Source organism: Pimephales promelas, chromosome 8, assembly GCF_988280905.1.
Source record: "Pimephales promelas chromosome 8, fPimPro1.hap1.1, whole genome shotgun sequence".
Lineage (NCBI taxonomy): Eukaryota > Metazoa > Chordata > Actinopteri > Cypriniformes > Leuciscidae > Pimephales > Pimephales promelas.
In genome coordinates, this window is record NC_142776.1 from 18,774,682 (window position 1) to 18,802,670 (window position 27,989).

At 38.0% G+C, this 27,989-nt stretch overlaps 1 protein-coding gene across 6 annotated transcripts; it reads right to left on the reverse strand.

Moving 5' to 3' along the window:
- Positions 1-86: 86 nt before the first annotated feature.
- Positions 87-27,989, reverse strand: sec16b (SEC16 homolog B, endoplasmic reticulum export factor). 6 transcript variants are annotated; one of them, XR_016169488.1, is made up of 26 exons: positions 27,897-27,988; positions 27,490-27,650; positions 26,547-26,831; positions 24,873-24,973; positions 24,696-24,798; positions 24,500-24,584; positions 23,783-23,903; positions 23,494-23,639; positions 23,349-23,410; positions 21,700-21,838; positions 21,332-21,559; positions 20,558-20,655; positions 12,756-12,837; positions 12,042-12,159; positions 11,825-11,936; positions 11,634-11,739; positions 11,135-11,272; positions 10,908-11,021; positions 10,013-10,094; positions 9,506-9,844; positions 8,796-8,824; positions 8,513-8,611; positions 8,318-8,410; positions 7,042-7,136; positions 828-876; positions 87-750 (listed from the first exon to the last, which is right to left on the reverse strand). XR_016169488.1 is itself a non-coding variant. In XM_039691560.2 (24 exons), the coding sequence occupies exons 3-24, from the start codon at positions 26,795-26,797 to the stop codon at positions 7,050-7,052; spliced, it is 2,736 nt and encodes a 911-aa protein (XP_039547494.2). In that variant the 5' UTR covers positions 26,798-26,831; positions 27,490-27,650; positions 27,897-27,988; the 3' UTR covers positions 7,041-7,049. The 6 variants fall into 6 exon arrangements, 2 of the variants coding, with proteins under 2 accessions (XP_039547494.2, XP_088990246.1); XR_016169486.1 differs by having other exon boundaries at positions 8,513-8,614; XR_016169487.1 differs by having other exon boundaries at positions 8,513-8,614; positions 26,547-26,836.

Below are 27,989 nucleotides of genomic sequence, written 5' to 3' on the forward strand. Positions count from 1 at the left end.
AAGAGATGTTGGCTCATATTTCCATAGTTTTAGTAGTAGTTTATAGGACTATGTATATTTTAGTCATTCATAAAAATGCATTGATGTATAGAAATACAATTGATTTTTTATTGGAAAGTTTTACAACAATTTTGAATACAGTTTTGGAAGAGATACTGAGTAAACAACTTAAAACATCAATAGCTCTCCCTCTGGGATAAATCAAGGCTGTGGCCCAATGGGGCCACCTGTTCATGTCCGGCTCTCTATCCCAAACATGAATTGTGAAAAAACACATAAATGATTCAAATAATTTTGCATGTACTGAGGTGGGAAAGAGGGGGAGGTGTTATGTGTTATACAATTTACTGACATTGCCAACTGTGGTGACATTTTAAGTTCATGTTTCCATGGGTCACAGCACCTTTGCTCAGCACCCATTCCATCATGTTCCCGGCCCCACAGGGCATAACACAAATCCCAAGAGTCAGCATAGGGAGCTGTGCTTCAGCTGTTCAACAGCTTCATTGAAAGATGAAAGGACACCAGGCCCTTACAGATTATTTCAAGAACCCTATGTCCTCAATGTATTTCTGTAACCACAGATGCTACAGTATATGAAGATACAGACACTCCACTGACCCTCTCCAGAGGAACTGCATGGGTTTGCCTGAGAGATCCCTTAGTCATGTAATCACTGGGCTGGAACCCAAAAGTGCATCCTTTCTACAGCTGATGATTATTCTTCAGTGTAGATATCCATTATGAACCCTATTAACAAAACAATAAAATCTGAATATTTCCATGACAGCTATGGTGTATATATGTACATTTATCAGGATGTTTACCTGTGACATGTAGCCTTGATTCTGATTCACGGGTCCAGAAAATTTTGTCCTGTAATGAAGAGACAAACGCGCTTTGAAAACTTTGAAACCTTTAATTTGCACAAAATACTGCAGATATGTTAGTCAAACATTAATAATACATATTCCAGATAATAACACATATTGGCCACCAAATCTGTTGGTAAACTTTAATTTTTAATTTTTTAACTTTATAGTGCTGCCAAATCTGATGTTAATAAATCAGATCTAACATAAAAGTTTTTGTTTATACATGTGAGTATATATATATATATATATATATATATATATATATGTGTGTGTGTGTGTGTGCGTGTGTGTGTGTATGCGTGTGCACCCATTTACTGTATGCATAAAAATATATTTCATGAGATCGCACTAACAAATAAGTCAGAATAAATGCATATTTGGCATGCTGTCCGTGGAGAGGGCTCCGGGTTAGGTATTCGGCCCGGACCCAGAGTACTCCCCCCATATTCCTGGCTGTGAAAGAACAAGCCAAGAGTGAGGAGTCGGGGTCGTGGAGGAGGGATGCTGAAACTGTCAAGGAATGTTTGGTGAGTGGACAGAGTGACTGACCTAACCCTAACCTACTGTAACTCTATATATATATACATATATACATACAGTATATATGTGCTTCCTCGCATGCTGATGGAGTCGACATGATAATTGTTTGATGACAAGTTGATTACAATGATTGTTTGAACGTGCTCCTCCTGAACTTTGTTTATAAAAGATCATGGGCCCTATCTTGCACCCGGCGCAAATGACTTTGTACACTAATGCATGCTGTATAATTCCTATTTTGCATCTGCGCAAAGCAGGCTTTTCCCTCCACAGACGCACATCAGTAAACTAGGAAATGTACTTGCACTCCCTGGGCAGGTCGGTGCAAAAAGGAGGCGTGTTTCGGCCTAGTGGTATTTTGCAGTTCCAGAAAACCTAGTCTAAAGTCAGTTGCGCATTGTTCATAATGCTATTTTAAGCACACATGCTTGGCCATTATGTAGTGGATGCACAACATGTATACACTTTGATTCTCTCATCAACCAGACTGATCTCATGAAGTAGCGTGTGTATGACACACCAATTTGTATTTCCATTTTTGGCGTGCTATCAAGACGCATAATCGCCTTTCAGCGTGTTTATGCTGTTGAACGCTGTTGACTTAACGTTATATAAATATATGACTTACCTCAACCCCGTCCCTAAACCTAACCGTCACTGGGGTTAATGGCATTTATGACTGTTCCCTTACCATCCTAGGTAAAAAAAAGATATGACTTACCTCAACCCCATCCCTAAACTTAACCGTCACTGGGGTTAATGGCATTTATGACTAGAGATTTGACTGCGTGTTCAGACACGCGGAATGACGCGGACGTTAATGGCGTAGACATATACGCATACACGCGGATACACGCGGATAGCTCAAAATGCGTAGAGATAACGCCACCTGACTCGAAAGTGGCGTATATGTTTACGCAAAAGTCATGATGTCATGTTGCATCAACACAGATGCAGCAGTTTTTATTTTTGCAAATCATAAATTATAACGAGGAAAATTTTTACACATGACGGAAATCATTTGTGGTATCCACGAAGATGTAAAAATTGAGGCCTAAATAGTTAACATATTTACCCAAATTTTTCCAGGCTAATTGTAGTAATGGCGGATCAGACCTGTTTGCCCAATAGTGGCAAGACACATATGTATATAAGGACATCTGACAAGTCTGTCAAGAACCAGGAAAAAAAAAATCTTCTATCCCCATACAACGTCACTTCTCTGTTTCACTGCCTTGACAAGAATGTCAGTCTCCTCGGCTGTGAACGTTCCTTGCGGGTGCCTGGTGAATTCGCCATAATAATAACAATCTGCCATGCAACATGCACACCTGCTCTTAAAGGGTATGTTGGATGATGCTCTGATTGGTTTATTTCACGTTAGGCCCAAACCACACATTTCAACCACGCTATTTCAGACCAATCCCTTTTAAACTTGCGTCGGGCATAACGCACCTCCTCACGCACAAACAGACAATATTTGTCAGTTACTGACTCGTTTCGGTCAGGGGACAAAACTTCCTTATGGCGTCCTTCTGTAACCAATGGGGATGTTAGCTGCTGCCACATCCGTGATCCCCTTGGGCTTGCTTCACCTCAGGCCTCTTCAGAGGTGGAGCAACAGCTTATGGTTAGATTCAGCAAGACATTGCCATTGCATGATTGTCGTTTCACCTGCCTGTGTCCCTGTATTGAAACCCTGGAAAAAGGTAACATTTCTGAAAGCCGGTGTGTCTCTAGGGGTGGTGTCCTCCCATCGGGAAGTGATCATGACCGATGCATCACTAATAAGATGAGGGGCAACGTGAAACAACAGGGGAATTGGTGGTCACTGGTCACCCAGGGAGGCCTTAGAAAACATATCAACATCCTGGAGTTGAAGGCAGTGTACTTAGCTCTACAACACTTCTTACCAAACCTGATGGGTCGTCATGTGCTTGTCCGGTCTGACAACACGTCAACGGTCTTTCATTTGAATCATCAGGGCGGCACCAGGTCTCTTGCGTCTTTACTAACTTGAGATCCTCGCATGGTCTCAGGGCCAGCTGACCTCATTAAGGGCAGTTCATCTTCCGGGTTTGGAAGAGAGGCGATCAAGACCAAGTGGCGAATGCTCTGTCCAGGGACCTGCTGCTCCAGGGGTAATGGAGACTTTACCCGGATGTAGTACAGTTGATGAAAAAAGTTTTTTTATTGCAAATGAACAAAACAGTAACACATACAAGGTAAAAAATCAGTGACACATCTACAATACAGAAGGAAAAAAAACCCACAAACAGAAAAATACAAAACAGCCTCACACAGTCAGACAAAGTAGGCACATGAGATCCTTTCTGTGATGCATATTATTCGGTATTATCAGTATAGTTCTAAGGGATATAATAGTGACTTTAAGAAACACAACAATAATATATTAATATATTAGTGGTGGTAGTATCAATGATACGTGTTCATAATGATAATATTAATGACAACAATAACACTGGCTGTAGCAATCTACAACAATAGTGACAACAATAGTACGACAATAACAATACATTTAGCTTTACTGTACATTTGCTCTAGACTCTAGGTCAGGGGGCTGATCCAAAACTTCCATTGAGTACAACCAACAGACCCACCAGACACAGACATCTCCCTTCGATTCAATAACACGATTCCCCTCCACCGCCACCAGCGACACCCAATCCCCGTAGTTAAGCTCCTGAGCTCCATTGAGTTTTCCTTTTAAAAAGTATGCCGGGACACCACAACAGACCCCTCCAAACCAAGCTCCCCCAGTCTGTTTGTGACCTGACATAGCCAAGTATTATGGGTGGTTGGTCCCATTTTTTATTTTTATTTTTTTTCCCCATCCTTCCATGGTTTGGACCAAGGTGTACACTGGTTAGCTCCCCAGCCAAAGACACCAGATCCAACCCAGGTATCAATTCAATAGAATTATTTTACCTGAGGGAGGGGCTTGGTAGTACAGTTGATTTGATGATGGTTTGACAAGGCAGAGGTTAACCTGTTTGCATCGGAAATGACCACTGGGTGGCCATCCAGGCTATGGTTTCATTTCCTTCAGAGTCTGTTACAAGGTGAACCATGGCAGCTCCCACCAGACGGGACGTTCTTTCTCAAATGCACGGCCGTGTTTGGCACCCAGATCCAACTCATCTTCAGCTCTGGGTTTGGCCCTTGGGTCCAGATCACAGTTAATGGATTGTGAACCAGCTATAGTGAAAACTTTCGGCAACGCTAGAGCTCCTTCGACACGACAACTATATACTGCTCGTTGGAGGATATTTTCTTCTTGGTGTGGGGATCAAGGAATTGACCCAGTTCACTGTACTGTGTGGACAGTTTTGAGTTTCTTGCAGCATCTATTTGATGAAAAAAGGGCTGCCTCTACTTTAAAAGTTATGTTGCTGCCATATCTGCTTATCATGACCCGGTTGCTGGTGCTTCCCTTGGGTCTCATAACCTTGTTTGTAGTTTTCTGAAGGAAGCGAGGTGTTTAAAGCCCATTCGTTCTAGTCCCTTTCCTGTGTGGGACTTACTGCTTGTTCTAAAGTCCCTTTGTACACTACCATTTAAGTTCTTAGCTGTTGCAGATATTAAGTGGTTGTCCTTAAAAGTGTCTTTTTGTTGGCCGTTGCTTCCACTAAACGCATTGGTGAACCTCATGCCTTGTCAGTGAGTAAATTGTGTTTATGCTGGTTAACAGACCATTCTAGGGCCATTCTTCAGCCTAATCTTCAGCCTAATTCTCCCTAAAGTTTTGTTACCACAATTTGTGAATCAGTCTATTCATCTGGCTGCTTTTCAGCCACCTCTCAATCACACAGATACAGATGGAGGAGGTGTTATCTTCTGTGTCCTGTACGAGCTTTAAAGTGCTACGTTAAGTCTTCCCGCTTTAGACAGACGGATCAGTTATTTGTCTGTTATGGTGAGGTACGCAAGGGTGCACATTTGTCCAAACAGAGATTATCACGCTGGATTGTTGAGACGATAAAGTTGGCGTGTAAAAAAATTCATCAGCCCTTACTTGTCACTCCACTAGGTGTTACTTGTCATTCCACTACGGTTGTGTCTTCGTCTTGGGCCACTTTATGGGGAGTTCCCTTGGCGGATATCTGTGAAACTGCTACCTGGTGTTCTCCAGGTACCTTCGCACGATTCGACAAGGTTAACGTCGCTGCTTCCCATGATGTGAACTCTGAAGTCCTCCTGGAGCAACCCTGATGTTTGCAGGTGGGTGGCATTCCTCATGACCATGTTGATATGCATCATCCACTTGATGCTTGTGCCTCTGGCGGTCAGTAGGAATGAAACTAAATGCTAGTTACATATGTAACTGTGGTTCTATGAATTCCAGATGACTGCCAGAGTCCCTCGTCACAGGAAATACGTGAGAAAGCATTCTGAGGCTGGGCACCGAGTCGCTGTGGTTTATATCCTCACGTCTCAATCTGCATCATGACATGACTTGGTTGTTATATTCTTCTTGATCTATCTAGCTGGCGCAGCGATTATCCACTAGTGCTTTGTTCTGCCTCTGGCAGTCATCCGTAATTCACAGAACCACAGTTACATACGTAACTGGTGTTTTCTTAACTCATTTTTTCTATTTGTATAGCACTTGTTTTTTTTTTTTTTTTTTCAAATCTGCAATTTGCATGATTTTATTGACGCCGGTGGCCCGGCGCAACAATAGGTTTAAGATCTTTTCAGTTCTTCAGGAAACATTCAGACAGTGTTTTGCTTCAGTTTGAAACCAGATAAACTTCATGTATATGCATTACAAATGTAAGGCGGAATACCTCAGCAAGTGCTTTGACTCGGCACATAAATATCTATGGACTCTGCATAGTAATATCATCACTCCAGTAAGGGAGAGGGAGAGGGAGAGATTATTTTTCACGAGTGATGATTACTGCGCCAAGTCGAAGTGCTTCCAAGCACTTGCTGTGGTATTCCGCCATACATTATAATTATCCACTTTACTCGGTTAGAAAAACGCAACGTTTTATTTTGTATCACCATTCTTGGTCAAGTAACACTACTCATGTACTGTATCTGTATTTAAATAGGGAAAACGTGGAGGTGTTTGGTCGCTTCTCTGCTTGGATCCTAATGAATGAACTGGGCTAAGTGAAGTGCTATCAAAGTCTCTCACACGCCAGAGTGATTAAGTGCACGCACTGGGAAGAGAGAGGTATGCATCAACTCGTCTTAGTTAAGAGAATTAGTGAATTGTTAGGATACCACTTATTAATTTATGAATGTATAATCATGTTTTGTACATGATTAGTTAATCATTAACTAAAAAAATAATACATTAATTATAACTGAATTAAAACAATCATAAAATGTTAGCATATCACATATTAATCTTTTATGAATGTATAGTCTTGTTTCGTAAATGATTAGTAATCATTAACTAAAAAAAGTATTAATTAAATTATAACTAAATTAAAATATTCATAAAATGTTAACATCACATATTAATCATTTATGGATGTATAGTTATGTTTTGTAAATTTTTAGTTCATCATTAACTAATAACAGTCTCAAAACTCAGTTGCTGAGTCAGTGATGCCAAAACCAGGCAGATGTACAGATGTTCTTCACTCACCAGCACTTCTAGAAAAGGGACCCACTGAATTGAGGCTGTGAAGTCTTGGGGATGGGTGGAGGAGGAGAAGTGAAAGGAAAGTTGGTTGATGACTCCTTACAGGAAAGACCAAAATTTAGTTACTTGACTGCAAACAAGGAAATGAAAACAAAGCTGTCACTGTCATTGTGCAAATGCTTTTTAGTTGAATAGTTGAAATAAAGTCGTTATTTTTGCAGTTTTTTGCGCACAAAAAGTTTTCTCGTCACTTGATAAAGTTAAGATTGAGCCACTGTAGTCATGTGGACTATTATAACAATGTCTTTCATAGCTTTTCGAGGCCAGCAAGTTTCAATTCCTCAAGAAGCCTACGGACAAGTATGCAGGAGAGATCCAGCTCTCAGATTTAATCAAAAATATCTTAATTTGTGTTCCGAAGATGAAAAAAAGGTCTTACGTGGTTGGAACAACATGAGGGTGAGTAAATACTGACAGAATTTTCATTTTTGGGTGAACTAACCCTTTAACTAATCAATCTTTCTAACTAAACTATCTTTCTAACTAATCTATATTTCTTTCTTTCTAACTAATCTATAAGTATGTATCTTTCTTTCTAACCAATTTATCTTTCTCTCTTTCTTTCTAAATAATCTTTGTTTCTTTCTTCATCTTTCTAATTTTTCTCTTTTTTTCTTTCTTTCTTTCTTTCTTTCTTTCTTTCTTTCTAACTAATTTTTCTTTCACTCTAACAAATCTTTTCTTTCTAACTAATCTTTGTTTCTTTTTAATTAATTTCTTTCTTTCCTTCTTTCTAACTAATCTATCTTTCTTTCTAACTAATCTTTATTTATGTATATTTATTTCTAACCTATTGATCTATCTATCTTTCTTTCTAAATAATCTTTGATTGTTTGTTTTTTTCTTTCTTTGTCTTTCTAATTTTTCTTTCTTTCTTTCTTTCTTTCTTTCTTTCTTTCTTTCTGATTAAATTATTTCTTTCTAACTAAACTTTCTTTCTTTCTAACTAATCTTTCTGTCTTTCTAATTTCTTTCTTTCTTTCTTTCTTTCTTTCTTTCTTTCTTTCTTTCTTTCTTTCTTTCTTTCTTTCTTTCTTTCTTTCTTTCTTTCTTTCTTTCTTTCTAATCTTTTTTCTTTCTAACGAATCTTTTGAATAATTTTATACAATAAGGATGAACATGTCATAAAAAACTTTGTTCTGATTTAAATTTCTTTTATCATAAACTATCCAAGACTGTTATTTTATGATCACTTTATGGGAAACGTAAAGGTGTCTACCCTTGTGGTAGGATTGGGTTCTGAGATTTGTTCTATTGGGTCTTCTTTAGGCTTGGACTTGAACCAGCCACTGAACCATCCAGGCTTAGAGCTCTGTTCAAAAAAAAAAAAAAAAAAACAAGAATAATAATACTAAATACATACAAGATCAAAAAGTAAAGAGGTAATCGTGTAAACATTTGATGTAATATATACCGTAGCTGATGGTGTGTTGGCCTCTCTTTTGTTGTCCTCACTTGGATTTGTCCCAGACTGATTAACACTCTCAACTACAGCGTCATTTTCAGCAGCACCCTGCTTGAATTGTAAATAAAACATTGACAATTACAGACCAACATATGAAACACACACAAACACACACACATGTACAATTAAACTGCATAGAGGTGATGTTTGTAATTTTTCCCCAAGATTGATCAGTCTTTCAAATAAAAAAAAGGATCACTGAAATGGATCTATTTGTATTTCATTTTCTCACCATTATTGCATTAGCAGAAAAGTCACCACCTTAGAAAAGAAAATTTCAAAATTACATTAAGAAAATAAATACCACGAATCAGTATTTCAAATATGTTCAACACTTCAAGTTTGGGGTAGGTAAGATTAAAAAAAGTGTCTTATTCTCACGAAGGCTGCATTTATTTGATCAAGTATACAGTAAAAACAGTAATATTGTAAAGTATTCAACTAAAATAACTGTATAAATTCAAATAATATTTTATATGATAATTTGAAACTCAAGAAACATTCCTTAATTATCAATGTTGAAAACAGTTGTGCTGCCTAATATTTTTGTGGAAACCGTTATATACGTATATTTTCTGGATTCTTTGATAACAGAAAGTTAATAATAACATCCTTTCTTTGACATAGAAATATTTTGTAACATTATAAATGTCTTTACTGTCAATTTTGATCAATGTAATAGTATTAATTTCTGTATTAATTTAGTATTAATTTCTGGATGTAGTATTAATTTCTTTAAAAAAAAAAAAAACTTTTGAACGGAGTAGTGTACATTCCATGAGATCATTGAAGAATTGTATATAAGGGTACATTTACACGACAACAATGTTTTTCCTTTGCGTTTTTTCGCATACAGGCGACACGTTATCAAAACGTTGATACCGAAAACATATCATAAACAGCCCCAAAAACATATCATACTGATTCCATAGTAATCTTAACCTGTATTACTGTAGCTTTTTGGAGGTGAAGTGTAAGCAGAAGTGTGACTGTGGAAGGTATCATGTTTACTGCTGCTATCAATATTAGTGTGGCTTTGGTCTATTGAAACTGGTGGAGTCCCAAACATTTCCATAGGGAAGACTGGGGGCAGCGTCACTGGTTGCTGAGTCGGGTAGAGTGGCACTGGGGCAACCGTCCTAGGAGCCTGTTCTTCAGAAGAAAGGCACCCTGGTGAGTAAGACTCCTGAAACCGGCCATCAGTGTGTGGTATAATGTATTGAGATGGGTCTGAGGGATCATTTTCAGTGCTTGCATGGTTAACTGCCTCTGTATGGGAACCTACAGAGAAGCCAAGAGACAAAACACATATTTTTTTTTATTTTTTTTGCAGCATACTGACAAACTGAAATTACAGGAAATACTAAGTAGTTTTATTGTGACCTAGTGGCTCAAAGGGCAACATCTTGGTCACATACTCTGCAAAAATCTCTGGTATTTGTTTGTGACCTGAACACTTGTTGCTGTCCTCATGAGTCCAAGTAGTCTCCTCGACCGGTGACTGGTGTTTCTCTCTACAGTAGTTCCCCACCTAAGCAAATAAATAGGTCACTGACGGTGGAACCAGTGGAAAGGTCATCATATAGATCATTAAGGACAGTGCCAGTTCTACAAGATGTCTGAGGACCTATTTATACCCAGAATTACATTAATATCAAATGATCAGAGGGTTAGCTCTAAATACGGGTATGATCAGGGTCAAAAACATTGTCACTTAATCCAAGTTCAGAGGTAAACATAAACAGTTGACACTACATAACCTTTGCAGTATAAATACAAATGTGTCCTAATGTGCCCTGGACAACTGTGGAAGTCCAACTCACAAAACAAAGGTGAAAATCATGTAAGCAATACACACATTTATGTGAAATTCAGTTAATATGCTATATTTTACCTAAAATTATATTAATATACGTGTATTACATTTTCTCTGTTTTCTCGTAGTTTTATATACTTTTTTGTGATATACATTTTTAATATATATAATGAAATTAAAATGCATTTATTTGGGAATAGCACATTTGGGAGCTGTTCTGCATGTTATCAACTGTACTGTATATGGTCACAAAACCGTGGTCTCTTTGAAATCCAATAACAAGTGGTCACAGGAGATGCTTTAAAAATAGGTGTAAACTTCTATCTGTTTTTGCTGACAACTTGTGACCGTATTACCCGAGACAGATGTCAATACTAGGTTAATAAAAGTCAGTAGGTTATACAAAGGTAAAATGGCACTGTGGTCTATACATTGAGTTCCAAATGGTCTTCCCATAGACAAAAAAATCTTAAAGTGGACTAATAACTATCATATATACAGTATATAGTGTACAGACATTGGGTTTACCAGCATGTTCTGGTGTCTGCAGCGAATCTGCACCAGCCAATCAGGGTCCAGAAAAGGCTGACTGACACCTGTCTCACTGAGCTGTGCCTCGGAGAACTTCAGTCTGTCCACTATCTGTGTTAGCAAACAGACAGATCACAAAACAGGCACACACATTTCGATGCATACACAAAATGAACAAAAAACTACAGGATTAGTTTTTAGTACTGTATGTACAGGTGCGTTACTTTAATAAGCTCCCCAAGCAGCACTAAATGGGGTTCCTCTATCCTGAGCAGAGCTTTTGCCACCACCTCACAGTAGTGGAAGGCTTGAGAAAACAGACCACATTCCAGCAACCGGCATGCATACAGGAATTTATACACCTACACAGAACACAACACAATATGCAATTTGTAAATCACATAATCACTCACTGTATCATTGTACATCAAGGTGAAACAGTAATGTAATCAGACTGTGTAAAAGAGTGACCTATGGTGTGACAGTTATCTAGATAACTTTAAATCAAATGTATTTATTTATTTATAAACATTCCCTTTATAAAGGGAAAAAAATGGCCTTAAAATCAACTTAAGGTGTGAAATTTTCTCCCTTCATGGAAAAGTTGTGACTGCAGTCTAAGTGGAAGAGAGGGGTTAACACAGAGGGATGTTAAATGCCTCAAGGTATACGCTACTCTAAAAAGTTTGGGAAGCACTTCTGTAGATAATGTGTGAATTGTACCTGAAAAGCAGGAATGATAAATTCAGCATTTCCAAGCCTTTGACAGTACTCAAACAGTTCAGTACAGCGAATGGCAGAGATGTGACAGAACTTGGAAAACTGTACACTGCAATCAAAAGATTAAATGTAAAAGGCATTTAAATTCAGATCAGGAATGCAGTCATTCAGGTATGTTTACACTGAATCTTCACCTTTGCTTGCTGCCCAGAAGCACCAGGCGCTCAGAACTGTTTTTGTACCAGCCAAATGGACATTGGGCTATGAGGTAGCAGATTTGGGAGGCATACAGCATATCCCTGGAGGCTGAGAAGAAAACATATTTAAAGTCAAGATCTACTTTAAGAATAATTTTATAATATATAATAACATACAAGAATGGTTATTTCAAGAAACTGGACTGGACATTACCTAGGGTATCACCCATGGTGATGATGGACCTGTGATGTATGATCGGGTCTGCCGTCTCATTGGACAGCATAATAGCTAAGTGTGGTTTCCACTCTCCCCACTTCTCACAACTCCAGGACTGCAAAGAATAGAGGAAAACATCAAGAAAACATTTAGAAGAGAAGGTCAAAGGATGATTTAGATGAAAAGAAAAGGTTTTTCATGAGGCGTGACTAGAGGTTTCTGTTTTGCACTTCTGCTTAATGGAAAAATTCATTAAAAATTTAAATATAATTATTCTATCACCATCACATCATTCTTAATCAATATGCTATTAGTTTTTCACTGAAACATATTCTAAGAGGTATTTTCATTTTCAATATCATATCAATTTAATGTATCCTTTAACGAAAGTATTAATTTCTTTAAAACAAACCTTCTTGACCCTAAAACTTTTAATGGTAGTGTATTTCAAATCCATTCCATAGATTTGCAAAAAAACCAGCCATTGAAAATCATAAAAAAATTGTTACTTGAAATAAAATAAATATTAACTAAAAACAAAATGTATAATAAAAATGTACTTACTTTATTTTAGCTAGTTGTAACAGTAGCAACATTTTTATTTTAATTTAGTTTAACTTGATCACTAAAATTGAAATAAAAAAGAATAATAACAAAAAGTAAAAGCTATATTTATCAACTATAAACTAAGTCAGGACCAATGAAGATTACCATGGAAACCGCTGGAATCCTCCCAGAGAGCAGCTGGAAGACAGTTTGCAGTGGGTCACTTGGAGCCAGGCTGCCTGTAAATCTTTCAAACACATACATATTCAGTCAGCTATATAGAGATGCACCGATTGCAATTTTCTTGGCTTATTCTTTGGTGTGAGTCGAGACCCGGGTTCGAATCCACTGTGAGACACTAATATGTCCCTGAGCAAGACACTTAACCCCTAGTTGCTCCAGAAGCGTACGACCTCTGACATATCATATAGCAATTTTCACTTTGGATAAAAGTGTCAGCTAAATGAATAAATGCAAATGTTATTCTGATTTCTGATTTTTTAAGTATAACCTGCCAATACCAATTTTTGCCGATTCTGATTTAATTTCTGAGAAATATAAATTAACAGTATATACAAATCTGCTCTAAAAGTAAATGAACAAATTGCAAACAATGTTTTTATGTTTTCAGGTGGGTCTAGAAGTAAATTCAGGTAAGAAATAACACTCGATAGTCTTCACTGTAAAAATTAAAACACAGATTAATGCTTGCAATTAAAGTTACAAAAGTTATTCAGTCAAGAGAAGAGAGTGATTTTCTGCTCTTTGATTAACACGAGAGACAGCAGCAGGAATATTAGACTGCTGTAATTAAAAGTGACATATTTTAACGATCTAAGTGCAAGTACACTTAGGGCCTATCTGAATCCACTTTTGTGTTTGCCTGGCACATGGTCTAAAAGGGTTGTTCCTATTCTCTTAATGGTGTTAAAATTTTGAGTATCTATTAACAGAAATGCAATATAACTTCCATAGCTATGTTTTCAGTGGTGTGTAAAGAACTTGCTTAATAAACCATAATGTTTTTATTACCGTAGAATTAAACATTTATATCTACATAACCACGGGCACCCCCTTCTATGAAGGTCGACATATTGTGACGTCATGTTTCTACCGTAGCCGACAGCGAACAGACATCGCTACAGAGCGTGTTTCGTCGGACTTTTCCCTTGTCAGTGGTGTAAATATGTAGTTGGATTGTTTCATGTAACTTAGTTCTTCTCCCTCACTGTGTTATGGCTTTGCTATGTGGGAATAAATGACTGTTACGTTCGTGAGACAGCTGATTATTAACTTACTCTTGTCATTGACCGTAAAACAGTAACGTTACAGGAATCACCAACCCGTCGATGGCGGTCGACAAGTCGATCTTGGAAGCATTTTAAGTCGATTGCAAAGAGTGTTCAAAATCAGAGAAAAAAAAGCCTATTGTGTGTAGTAAATGGTAGGGGTGGGAATCTCTAGGCACCTCACGATTCGATTCGATTTCCATTCAGAGGGCTGCGATTCTAAGCTAAATCGATTATTTGAATCTTTTGTGTGTGTGTGTGTGTGTGTGTGACTATAAATACTTTGCTTTAAAAGTATAAAGTAATTATCAATAAAGAATTAACATACAATATATGTTATTAACATTACAAAGAAACAACAGGAAAATAAATGTGTGCCTGAACTAGCAGCATATTTGTAGCAAATTAATAATATAACAACGACCGGTACAGCCGAGTGTTTTTTCTCCACTGGGTGGAAACGGATGCTGACAGCAGAGATGCTGTCCCGTTGAAACCACTTCTCGCCTGTCTTGCCTGCCTAGGTGTTTGTGAGGTTTTCCATATACATATTCCTTTTTTTTTTCTTCCCTATTCTATGTTGTGGTGCATTGTGTGGCTCAGTCTGTTTCAGTTGCCTCAAAATAGCAATCCACCAACAGTGCACCTGAACATTCATTTTCAGACAATGGACAAACAGATGGGGGAAAATGCATTTGCTATTTAAATACCGCAGTGCAGGGCATGAAAAAACTATGTCGGGCTGAAAATATTAGCAACAAACACTTGAGTCGCACCTGGCGCTGCATTGCGCCAGATGTATGATATGGAGTTTATGCACAGATCCAATATACTGTTACACAACATGCGTTACCTTCAACAAATATTTACGTTCCAAAACTGACTGTATGTAACTGAATACTCATAAAGATGGACATTTTGACATAATGTTGTGCGTATCTGACCGTTTAAGCATATGGTAAGCCACTCATCTGGAAGGAGCTTTTGCGATCTGCAGGGCTTCGGTGACTGACAGCAATGTGGTCTCAGTTGAATGCCCAGTGGAATGGTTTCAGATATTTCAGTATCGATGCGTATCAAAAGTTCAATATTTTTGACAACACTAGTGTCTAATTAACTTTGTTGCTCTGATCGTATTCATGGCGGTTACCCCACGGTTTACTTTTGCCTGCATTGCAAATTGGAACTTTGTTGTCTTATTCACTCACAGTGAAGAACTTCAAAGCAAACGACATGTTTACATTGTTTACAATAAAATAGACCAGTTCGGAATCGAAAGACGTGAAACTGGCCAGCCCGTCACTGGTCCAAGCCGAGCTTGCATAAAAGTGGCTTATTCCAGTCCCTGGTCGGTCGATTGATGCATCTCTACTGCTATACTGTGACATCTATGTAAAAGCATGCATACTACATGCACACACAAGCAAAGGTATTAGTTGGGAAGTCCATAACATACATATCAACAAATGAAAATGCTACCTTACGGATTAAACCAAAAAACAGCCCAAAAATATGTCACTGGGTCAAAGATGTTGCATGGCCTGTAAAGGTGAGCCAGTTGCAATAAACTCTATCCTATTTTGCATACCTCTTTCTGGCATACCCATTGACAGCTAGGAAAGACAGCTATAAAGAACGGTGACAGATGGGAAAGACCGCAGACATTAGGAAAGACCAGAGCAGAGGTGCTTGGCAAGCTGAAGCACATTCTCTGTGAGAAGGAACATTGATCATAGAGAGGTTATACGACAACCCCAGGGTTGGGCAAGAGTGGGGAAGGATGAACAACCCACAAGAAAGACCACGGTTATGACCAACCAGGATAGACAATCGGTGATGGAAGAGCCAAGCGATATATTCGTCGGGTCTGTGATGCGGGAAGGTACGCAAAACCGAGAGAGATGTGAAGATACACCAGACAAAAATGAAGTGGTCGCAACCTACCTACAGCCTTAAAGGATTAGTTCACTTTTGAAAAAAACTTTTGCTGATAATTTACTCACCCCCATGTCATCCAAGATGTACTTTCTTTTCTGTCGAAAAGAAATTAAGGTTTTTGATGAAAACATTCCAGGATTTTTCTCCATATAATGGACTCACATGGGAACCAAACGGTCCAAGGTCGAAAAGACAGTTAATAACAGTTTCAGATGCAGCTTCAAATGTCTTTAAACGACACCAGACGATGAATGAGGGTCTTATCATGCGAAACGATCGATTATTTCAAAACTTATTCCAAAAATGTAACTTTTCTAAGGACAAATGCTAGCCTTGCTCTATTCTGTGAGGCGCGTTTGCAACGTCACGTAATACGTAATTACGTTCAAAAGGTCACGGGCGACGTAGCCGGAAGTACAGAATCAAAATCGTCCGACATCGTTGTTTTACTTTTTAATTCCTTTTTTGTAAACGCCGTTTGAGTTAGTTCGCATGTTCAACCTATGCGTTCAACTTGTAAACACTCTGACTCTGTACTTCTGGCTATGTCGCCCGTGACCTTTTGAACATAATTACGTATTACGTGACGTTTCAAACGTGCCTCACAGAATAGAGCAAGCCTAGCATTTGTCCTTAGAAAAGTTACATTTTTGGAATAAGCTTTGAAATAACCGATCGTTTCGCATGATAAGACCCTTATTCATCGTCTGGTGTCGTTTAAAGACATTTGAAGCTGCATCTGAAACTGTTATTAACTGTCGTTTGGACCTCGGACCGTCTGAAATCAGAAATCCATTCAAGTACTTGTCAAATCTTCTGGGTGGCAAAATATCAGGAGAGATAAAAGAAAAGGACAAACAAAAGAAGAGGCGTAAAAACATCTCTGTCAAGTTTATAGTAACAATAGAAGGGAGGACAGCTTAAAATAGATGAAGAAACTCATTAAACCAGTGGAACCAGTTATCCCTTTTGGAATAGAGAAACCAAGTTAGCAGGATATCAACAACTTTCTTAAGATAGCCAGAGAAAGAGCAGTTTCAGGACCAGGTGGTATACTGTGCAAAGTGTACAAGCATTATGAAAGGCTCAGGAGATGACTCTAGAGGTTGATGAAAGAGGCATGGAAGAAGAACTTCCTTGCTGATGATTGGTTGGTTTCTAAGTGGTTTGATCCCTAAGGAGCAGAATGTCATAGATATCAATCAATTTTATACCAAGTTAGTGGAACTAACATTGAATCCTACCATGTCCCAGAGCGCTTCCAAAAGCTCTTTTAGAGCTACTTTAGTAAGGTTAACATGCATTTCACCTGCGGTACCTTTACCACTGACTGGCAGAGGCTAGAGCTGGGCATTGTCAGTGGGTGTAAAATCTCAGTCACTCTCGATTTTTCATTTTCGTCTGTGGTATACAAATCGGTTTATGGGTTATAAACCGATTTGTTTAAACCAGATACAGGGGTTGGACAATGAAACTGAAACACTGGCCAATGTTGGAGGTTTCACATCTATATGCCTGGCGGCCAATCTTCAGAGTAAAGCACGGGTGGATCAGTGATGGTTTGAGCTCCAATATCATGACAATCCTGATTGTATTCGATGGACACGACACTGCCGAGGACTACCAAACCCTTCTGGAGGATCATGAGCACCTGATGCTCAAACCGCATGATCATGCACCAACACACACAGCAAGACTTGTGACAGAAGGGTTTGATGAAGATGAAAGTGACGTTGAACATCTCCCATGGTCTGACAGTCACCAGATCTAAATATTATTGAGGTGTTTTGGAGGAGCAAGTCCACCAGCATCATATAGTGACCTGGACACTGTTCTGGAAGAGGAACGGCTCATAATCCCTCTGGTCACTGTGAAGGACTTCTATCTGTCAATTGATGCTGTATTTGGATGCAAAATGAGGCCCTCACCATTCTAACAAATTATTGTGTTGTAAAAGCAGGTGTTTCAGTTTCATTGTCCAAACCCTGTATTTCATTTGCACACGTGGGTGGCGCTGAAACGGCCCTTTCATTTACATTACATTTACATTTATTCATTTTAGCTGTTGCTTTTATCCAAAGTGACTTACAATTTCTATATATGTCAGAGGACACACACCTCTGGAGCAACTAGGGGTTAAGTGTCTTGCTCAGGGACACATTGGTGTCTCACAGTGGATTCGAACCCGGGTGTCTCACACCAAAGGCATGTGTCTTATCCACTGCGCCATCACCACCCCTGCATTCTGTTCTCAGCAGCAATGAACCTCCTTGTCAAGTCAGCTGGGAAATTACATCAGGATGCAGTACTGACAGATGGCACCCAACAGGCTTTCATAGATGACTCAACCATCACGGTAAGATCAGTACCCGAAGGGAGATGGACACTGCAGGACTTGGTCGAGCTTGCAGATATGGCAAGAATGCAAATTTCAGAAGTTTGGTGATGAGGAGGGGGCAAGTTTTGGTGAAAAATGAGGTCCGCAAGGAAGAAGAGGGAAGTCGACATGTTAAGTCTGCAACCATGATAAGAAGGCCAGCTGGATAAGGTGGAAAAGTGTGTGGGTGGAAGAGGGTTCTGACTTCGCAGGACATCTAGAGCATGGTGAGCATTTGATTATAGTTTCTGTTATGTTCTGTTTACAACGTCCTACCTACTCCATCGAATTTCCATACATGGGGGTTAGCAGAGATACACAACTGCACATTTGAGGAAGGCCAGCTAATCTTGAGCATGTCCTCTCCTCGTGCAGGTCAAGTTTGGTAGCTGGGAAATTTCTGAGGCGACATGGCCAAATTTGACCCAAGTTGGCTGTCGGGGTGAAGCAAGCAAGAAAGAAGCTAAAACAACTTCTTTATGTGGCCTTGTTTCATTCAGATTTCCTTAGGAGAGAGTGGGGAGAGTGTGGCAACAGAGATGAGGAGTAAAGGAGTTCTAGCCACGCAAAACAACTGGGAGATGCGAGCAGACCTTAAAGGGTTAGTTCACCCAAAAATGAAAATTAAGTCATTAATTACTCACCCCCATGCTGTACCAACCCCGTAAGACCTTCGTTCGTCTTCGGAACACAAATGAAGATATTTTTGATTAAATTTGAGAGCTGTCTCACTACCACATTGGCTGCCTAAGGGAATGACACTTGACGGCCCAGAAAGTCAATGAAGAAAATGTTTAAATATCCCATGTGACTACAGTGGCTCAACTATAAGTTTATCAAGCGACGCGGATACTTTTTGTGCGAAAAAACAAACAAAAATAACGACTTTATTCTACTATTCCTTTTCTTCCTTGTTGGCCTGAAACGAGACTGCGTCGTGGAAATCTAAGGAAGTCTCGTTTCAGGCCAACAAGGAAGAAAAGGAATAGTCGAATAAAGTCGTTATTTTTGTTTGTTTTTAACGCACAAAAGTATTCTAGTTGCTTGATAAACTTATAGTTGAGCCACGGTAGTCACTTGGGATATTTAAACATTGACTTTCTGGGCCGTCAAGAGCCAGTCCCTTAGGCAGCCAATGTGGTAGTTATACAGCTCTCAAATTTAACCAAAAATATCTTCATTTGTGTTCCGAAGATGAACGAAGGTCTTACGGGGTTGGTACAGCATGGGGGTGAGTAATTAATGACTTAATTTTCATTTTTGGGTGAACTATACCTTTAAGAAGCAACTCAAATTCCCAGAAGGCATAATCCATTCTAGTCTCAGACCAGACATTTTGCTCTCGAACAGTACAGAGAAGGTGGTACTTATTAAGCTGACAGTACCCTGGGAAGAAAGGATGGAAGAGGCACACAAGTGTAATCTTAAGAAATTTTAGGCTTTGATTCTCCAAAGGAATGGCTTGGAACCTGCCGGTGGAGGTTGGCTGCAGGGTTTTCACAGGGCCGTTGCTTTAGAGGTCTATTGGACTGCTTGAGATTGACATTAGCATCCTGGTTGCTATGGATAAAATGGATTGAGAGGTGGCAGACCCAAGATGGGGAAGGGCCAAGAACATCTTGAGTTTGAAGGTGGAGAGCGGGGTCGGAACTATGAGACGCTGGTTCTACCGTCGAACCCCCACCACCAACACTCCCAGATGTCATGTGCCTAAATCGATGAAACATCAAGGAAGGGGGGTGCCCATTTGAACCATGATAAGACGGCCAGCTGGATAAGGTGGAAAAGTGTGTGGGAGAGGGTTTTGACTTCACAGGACATCTAGAGCATGGTGGGCATTTGATTAAGTTTCTGTTGTGTTCTGTTTACAATGTCCTACCTACTCCATCGAACTTCCATACATGGGGGTCAGAAGGGGGGTGCCCATTTGATAACCCGCAGAATCCCTAAACTCAACCAAGATGGAGGAAGGTGTCTTGGAAGAGGAAGAGGGACCAGCATTTTCTCACAGTTGGTGCAGGGTAAAGGTGAGCCAGTTGCGATAAACATATCAGACCATGACAAATGTATTTAACATTATTTCACTATGGAATAAATGGACAGCTGTCAGTTAATGTTAATTCTTCATGAGGTATACATCAAGATAAGCCAATGTATTTGATCAGACCTCATACCAGGAGGTTTATAGACTGTAAAATGTGTAATTTCAATTAAGATGTATTTTATAGAGACATTGCACTGTGATGATTATGATTATTAGGGCATTTGTTCTATTTGAAAACATGACTGACTCTGCCTGTTATTGATGTGAAGTGGTTCCTGCTAAAATGGAAGGGTAGATGGGTGAGTCATATTTTACAAACCTGCTCAGCACCGTGTTGTAGGATCTGATGTCCATTTTGCTGGCCAGAAATAGGGCATGTCCCCAAAGTCCACTCTGCATGGCTGACTCCAGCGCCTCCTGTAGTGAGGGGAGAAAAGAACAGACATTTGAGATCTGAAAAGATATTTACAAAAGTCAAGGCACTTTATTATTGAGCATGGATATATTTAATTGATCAAAAGTCACAATTACAACATTTTTAAAGTTACGAAACATTTCTATTTAAAATGAATGCTGTACTTTTAAACTTTATTCACCAATGAATCCTTAAAAAATATATCATGGAAAGATAGTACGCATGGCTGTTTTCAACCTTGATAATAAATAAAAATGTTTATTGAATATCAAATTAGAATTTTAGAATGATTTCTGAAGGATCATGTGACTGAAGACTGGAGCAACGTCTACTAAAAAAAAAATCAAATAAATGCAGCCTTGGTAAGCATAAGAAAATTATTTCAAAAACAAAATTTTGGAACCGTAGTGTGCACATTTACAATGTACAGACTTTTTCTTATAGGATAATATATATTGACTATTAGTCTTCACAGTAGCATGGAAATATTTTGTCCAATAAAACTTATAATTGGCTTTTAAAAAATATGAAGAAGTCTTTCTTTATGTCCCAACTTAATGTCCATTTTAATAGAAAATGTCAACAAAGAGAAAAAAAAATGCATTGGTCAAAAAAAAAAAATTCATTCATTAACATAAAAATACATAAATGAGAAAAAATTTGTTCACTAAAATTAACCTTCTTCCTGCCAGACAGCAACAGTTTTGTGTAATTCTGAAGGTTTTGCTCTGTCGCCTCTTTGTCAGTTGGTGGGTATCCAGTGAGAAGGTCAGCAATATTGAGGGTCTCTTTTTCTGGTGTGGGGGTTTCGTTAAGGTCAATGAGGCTTTCTCCATCTGCAAGCTCACCACACGTACTCATGGAGTCCCTCATCAGCAGTTCTGCAACGTCTGAACCCATAATTCTCTGCATAACACCAACACATACTCAAATTAACAGTGCAAAATGGGCATTCAGACCTCACAAACAAAGCTGAAATGAATGGTCTTCACAATTATTCTGCAGTGGCTTAGTAACATTAATGTAATAAGTAATTTAGGACTTACTCCATTCTGTCTGCAAAGCAGTATTATCAGATCCCACAAGAGGGCAGCAGAAGTGGCATCTTCTAATTTTTCATCCTTCAGACATTCCTCTGACATTTGCTGGGCAAAGTTAATAGCATCAACCTTATGCAAATCCTCCCTTCACAAGAGAAGAAGAATTCATTCAGTGTACAAAATATATCCTTAGTTCTAACTATCCTCCACAGGGCTCGACATTAAGTGCTTTCGAACAAGTAAAACGGTCATTCACTTGTCTAAGAAAAAAGTTACTTATACTGAAAAAAATGTATGAGATATAAACTCACAATTCTGACTGGGCCATCTGACCATTCAGAGTAGAGTAGGCAAAAAAGAGGCAAATTTAGGAAAAGGAAGGGTTTAGAGAGGGTGAATCCTTGATCGGTATAATGTATATTATGAGAAAATTCTCCCTTTTATATCTTTTATGCATGTAAACCTATTGTAGGAGACCTCCACAACAAAATTAGGAACCTTTAAAATAGCATAATAGGGGCACTCTAACATCCTTGAACTCTAACACTTTAACATTGTTGCACTCTATAGGAATCAGTGAGGGTCTTTAAACATGACCTCAAGCAAAGAAGGTTAATATGTAATTTTGTTTAACCTATGTAGCAGAATCATTTGAGAAAACAAAACAAAAGAAAACTATATTTATCCACCTTATTCCTGCTGACCTTCCTGCGTTTTTAATTATGGGGGGGGGGGGGGGGGGCACTTCCGAATTGGAGAACTTCCATTCTAAAATGCTAAAGCGAATCATTTCAAATCATAAGGTTGCCCAACAAATAAAGCTGATTCGTCAGTTTGACTGGATGAGCTGTCAATTTTCCTTCATGATTTATTTCCAACATCATGAGAATCACAATATACTTGGTATTTTAATGTGACATGTTATAACAAGAATATCTATGGAAAGAGCTTTTTTCAGTCGCTGCTTTCTTTTCCTCATGATGATTTTTATTTTTTCCTTTGCAATCCGCTGTAAAAGTATGAAAAAGGACAACATATACAGGACATTTGTGGTCTGTTCTCCCGCATTTAATTTGAGATATTCCATTAATAATTCACTGGGATTTACAAAGAATCTCTCGTTATTCTCCTCAAATCCTCACGTCTCTTCCAGGTTTGTTTTCATAGGTAAATACAGTTTATAATCTGTTCAAAATGACGGAAATCACTTTGATATAGTATAATGTAATGCTGAAGTTAATGAACATTTTTTGATTGAGGCTTGTTTTACAATACAGAAATAATATTTGCCTACTACAGTGATATTTAACCAAAGACTTGCGCTTTTGGTGCTATTTGTGGTTTGTTGAAAGTACCTTGTTGATTCTTTTAAAATTTGAAATTTTCATTTTAATGTTCGATGGTTGAAGGGTGAGCCGATTAATGTAATATCATTGTGACACTTTTTTAACGTATTCGGTTCATAGAACGAGCCTTTCACTGATTGTTTACAGCTTAACGTAAGTTACACCCCAAAATTTGCGCAAAGAGTCATGGGGCGTAAGAATAAGGTGGATATATTTTATATTGCACTTATACAACGTTTTCAGAGTGGATTCATGTCTTGCCAGTTGCCACTTTAAGTATTATTGTGAGAGGGATATTCTGAAATATACCTAGCCAGTGGTCCAGGATAGTCTCTCATATTTTGCTGTTCTTGTGTGTCACAAAGAATTACCTGAAATCATTAAATAACATGTTTATTCCACCATAATATTTAAAATAATAACTTAAAATATATTTGTACTTTGTCTTTCAAACCTCCAAGCTGTGGAGCTCCACTTGAGCAGGCTCACCCTCAGAGGCAAGGGCTGGACTGACCCATACCAGCTGACCTGCAGGGCCAAAACTCACTGCCACATGAGGGATGGAGAACTTTAGTGGGACTACCTCCATGGGTACAGCATCTAAATCAAATTACCAAATAAATAACAGTGCCCAGTGACCAATCAGATTCAAGTATTAGAACTAACTGCTGTATAAAGGAAACGTAATCACACATTTGATGTCCAATATTAAGTATTAAAGGAAGACTATGGTTCTGACAAACCTGTGTGAGATATGAGATCTGGTTCACTCTGTTCAGCTCCATTGATGTACTGGCTGAGCTCATAGCTGCTCGAGGACAGGCCTGATGCTTTAGAGCTGGCAAGAGCTCCACTATCATACAGCTAAAGTAAAAATAAAACAGCCTGAGGGCCATCATACACTACAATTGAGAAGTTTGGGGGCAGTACACTCTCAAAAAAAAGCTAAAATTTTAAAGTTTGTCACTGGGGCAATAACCTTAAAGGGACATCTTTGTACCTTTTTTTACCCCTAAAATGATCATAGTAGTACTACTCTAAGGTACTAATTGGCACCTTTTAGGGGTACATAATGTACAAAGTTGCTGCCCCAGTAACTCATTCTGACAGTTACACTGTCATTACTTCAGTCTTCAGTGTCACATAATTCTTTAGAAATCTTTCCTGTATGATAATTTGATGCTTAAGAAACATTTCTTATTTTCAATGTTCTGTTTTTTTAAAAAAAAAAAAACCTTGAAAGATTTGTATTTATTTATAGTATTAATAGCAAGTTCAACAGAACAGCATTCATCGCTTTTTATAAAATGTGGTTTTGCTGAATAAAAGTTCTAGTTTCTTTAAAAAAGAAATTTGTACTGACCCCAAACATTTGAAAGGTAATGTATATTGTAATGCTGTCTTATATGTATAAAGATTTTATACTAAAATCTTATGAAAATTAATTTCTGGAAACAAACCTCTCCAGTTCCATCTCCATTTTCCATACTGTCTCTGTGCTGTCTCTCTGAGACACCATATTGGGTGTCTGCTCTAAGGCTATAGCTGTTAAATAAAATGTGTAAAATCACTTAAAATATGTTTGCGTTTTTTTTTTGTTTTTTTTTGAAAAAATAAACAAAAAAAAATGTTTCAGGCATGGCAAAGTCAACAGACCCCTGCTGATCTATGTATGAAGCTCTTGCAGACTCCTGCTGCAGTCCGCTGCCCTGATAGCCCTCTGTTCTCCAACCGTCTGTCTGGCTCCAGCCACCACCATCTACAAAACACCAATGAGGTGAACATTAGATTGAATTTTTCAGATAATTAAAAACTGAGGAGAATATTATGTACCTGGGGAGCTGTACTGTGGTCTGTGATAACCATGATAATCATAATACCCATAGTCTTCTCTGTAAGGCCAGTAGCTGGAAGTGGGGTAGTCATATTCCTGCCTGAACAGATATTAGCAATTAGACCTGGGATTTTTAGACCTGCACTCATTCATGGACAAATAAAAACAAGGTGCTGGGTCTTTCAATATATTAATGTTTAATGTTATTTTAAAAATTGGTTCAGTAATATTTTTTTGTAATATTCAAACATACAGTAAAAATAAAATAAAGACTGAATATTTTAAAATGACAGTTTACAATATGTTTTCTATTTTAATTTCCATTTCAACTTCTAAAAGAGTTGTGCGGCTTAAAAGAATAGTCAATCCCAAATTTACTCACCACAAGGCCATCCAAGTGGTATATGACTTTCTTTCTTCAGCCAAAGAGAAAGTAAGTCCAGAATTTGTCTCTATCTAATGCAACTGAATGGTGCCAAACCTAGACAATTTTTGATAGTCTAAAATCCATTTTTAGGCAACTTCAAAGGGCTCCACACACAACCCCAGCCAACGAATAAGGGTGTTCTCAAGCAAAACGATCAATAATTTTCAGAAAATAAATTATGTGCACATGATGTATGGACATTGGGAAGGTCATGGATGACAAAGGCGGCAAGAATAGTTTACAAGTGTGGAGAAGCAGCACTGAACAAAACAAATGGTCACTGCTATTTATTAGTTTTTGCTTCAGTTTATTCTTCATGTGTGTGTTGTGAATGTAAACTCCTATTGCCACCTATGCCAAGGTTGGACCAAGGTGAGCATTTTGTAGTTAAAAACTATATACCGGTAGGCCTACCTATGTTGGGCACATTTCTCCAAAACCTTAATTTCTCTTTGGCTGAGGAAAAAAAGTCATATGCATCTTCTTGGATGGCCTTGAAGTGTGTACATTATCTGAAAATGTTTATTTTTAAGCAAACTATTCCTTAATATTAAATCTATTTTTTGCAAACAAGGATATACTGTATATTTTCCAGGATTCTTTGTAGAGAGAAAGTTCAGAACAACAGGATTTGTTTAATTTTTTTTCTCACTGTAAAAAAATGTACGATCACTTTTAATAAATTTAATGCGTCCTTGCACAATGCGTGGTTTTTTTAATTATTTTTTTTAAATTGTACTGACAACAAACCTTTGAATGGTGGTGTATATAATGGTGGTCAAAATAAGAGGTACTGAAAAGATTTCTCAATCAGTATTTTTGTCTTGATTTCAGGTAAAAACATCTCAACGGCAACATTTTCGAAACAAGATAAATGTATATAAAAATTTATCTGAGAGTCAAAATTACATAAATTATTATTCATTATTAAGACACATTTATTTTTCAAGCCCTATCTGCAAATTATGAATAAGTGCAACTTCATATCATTCAATGTTTCTTTTCTCTTACTAAATACTTACAATCTCACAACTACCTTAGTCTTATTTATGAATGTGTGAAACGAGCTTAAAATCTATCAAAGTACATTGAGGCTTATGCCAATAAAATGATTAGCCAACTGGGTAACAATAAAAAAAAAATAAGTCTTGCTTCTCAAGAATATTCATTTTGTTTTGAGGACATTCATGTTTACTAAAAAAAAAAAATATTGATTTTGCTGCATGATTGATAATTTTACTGTTACCTGGAATGAGGTCTGAAGTGCAATGGTTGGTTTGATGCATAACTGCTGCTATATCCAGGAATATACTCTGGTTTAGGAGGAGGACTGGCCATGTAGCTTCCATATCGAGGATCCACATGTGGCCACTGTCTTTCTCTCCCTCTTGGATCTACAGGTGGGTAGTAATATGGTGTTTGCTGGGAGGATCTGTAGTGGTCGTCCCTCCCACTAGGCTGGTACTGATGGCCTGGCATATGCCCTCTGGGCTCCATCACACGACGCACTGACGGATAAACCTAAAGAAAACTGCACTTGCAAAGACAAATGTCGGTTATTAGTGAGAAGAGAGGAGGTTTTTGTCTGCTGTATACACAATTATATCAGTGAGCATACAGAGGCTGCTTACCAGTAAATCAAAAACAACCTTTGTTTTCAATTCTGTAAGTGTTTTAGTGGTAACTTATGATATACCTAAAAACATCAGTTTGAGATCAGAACAAAAAGTATATTACGTTTTGTATTTTACCAGGGACGGTTTCCACTTTATAAGATGTCTTAAGGCAAAATATTGTTTGTTTCATACAATGTACTAATTGAGTTCATGTTCATGCTATGGAGGTGGAAGGTGGGTAGAGGTTAAGGACGGGTTTAGTGGTTAGTTTTACAGTAAGTCTGGGTTAAGGTGTAATGGAAGAGTCAATAGTGTAACTGTTATTACAGTAATTAATTATTACAATTATTAATATAGCCTATACTGTAAAAACATGTACGCAATAAGTGGATTATATAAAAGTAGTGGTTTAAATGTTAATAGCCGTTAACGACTATATGAAATGGGTTCTAAAAACTTGACTGTACAGTTACGCATAAAAAAATATATTTTTAATATATAATCATTCACAACTGACAATGTCAATAGTATTACAGAAACATGTATCTTAAAATCGAATTTAAAATAACTCACAGTTTTCTTTTTGAGATGTTCTCCATTTAGACTTTCGCAGTTGAATGTGTACTGTGTCCTCCTGTCACAGTTTCAAAGTGCACATGCCACATCATTTCAGAGCACAACACAAAGATGACTCATGGACCTTACTCTCAAAATCTTTCTTTGCCCTTCAACCCCTAAAAAGGAAATCAAGGGAGTCAAAAAACACCTATTTCTGATGCATTCCTTTGTGGCTATTCTAAACAGATGTTGTCAGCTCTGTGCAACAGCTGGACGTCGACTTTTTATTAATATTTCCTCTAAATACATCACTGAAGCCATACATCGGTGTAAAAAGCACTAAAATGCGCTTTCACATAAAATATGTTTTTATTTTTCTATAAAATAACGGTAAATGCGAAATAAATCAAAGCTGGACTTACAGTAGCCTATGTTTGCAAACACAGCTTTGACAGGCGCCGAGCTTTCTGCACTCACTCCCATATTAGGAATATTTGAAGTTGCCACGTCGTGCG

Bases quoted from the DNA above. Each gene is read 5' to 3' on its own strand.
- sec16b (XM_039691560.2), bottom strand. From the start codon at position 26,797: ATGGAGCCCAGAGGGCATATGCCAGGCCATCAGTACCAGCCTAGTGGG. The intron at 10,095-10,907 runs GTAAACCCAATG...TTATTTGCTTAG, and splicing joins GCAGACACCAGAACATGCTG to GTGGGGAACTACTGTAGAGA. The intron at 8,825-9,505 runs GTTAAGATTACT...TTCTTTTCTAAG, and splicing joins AAAAAGCTACAGTAATACAG to GTGGTGACTTTTCTGCTAAT.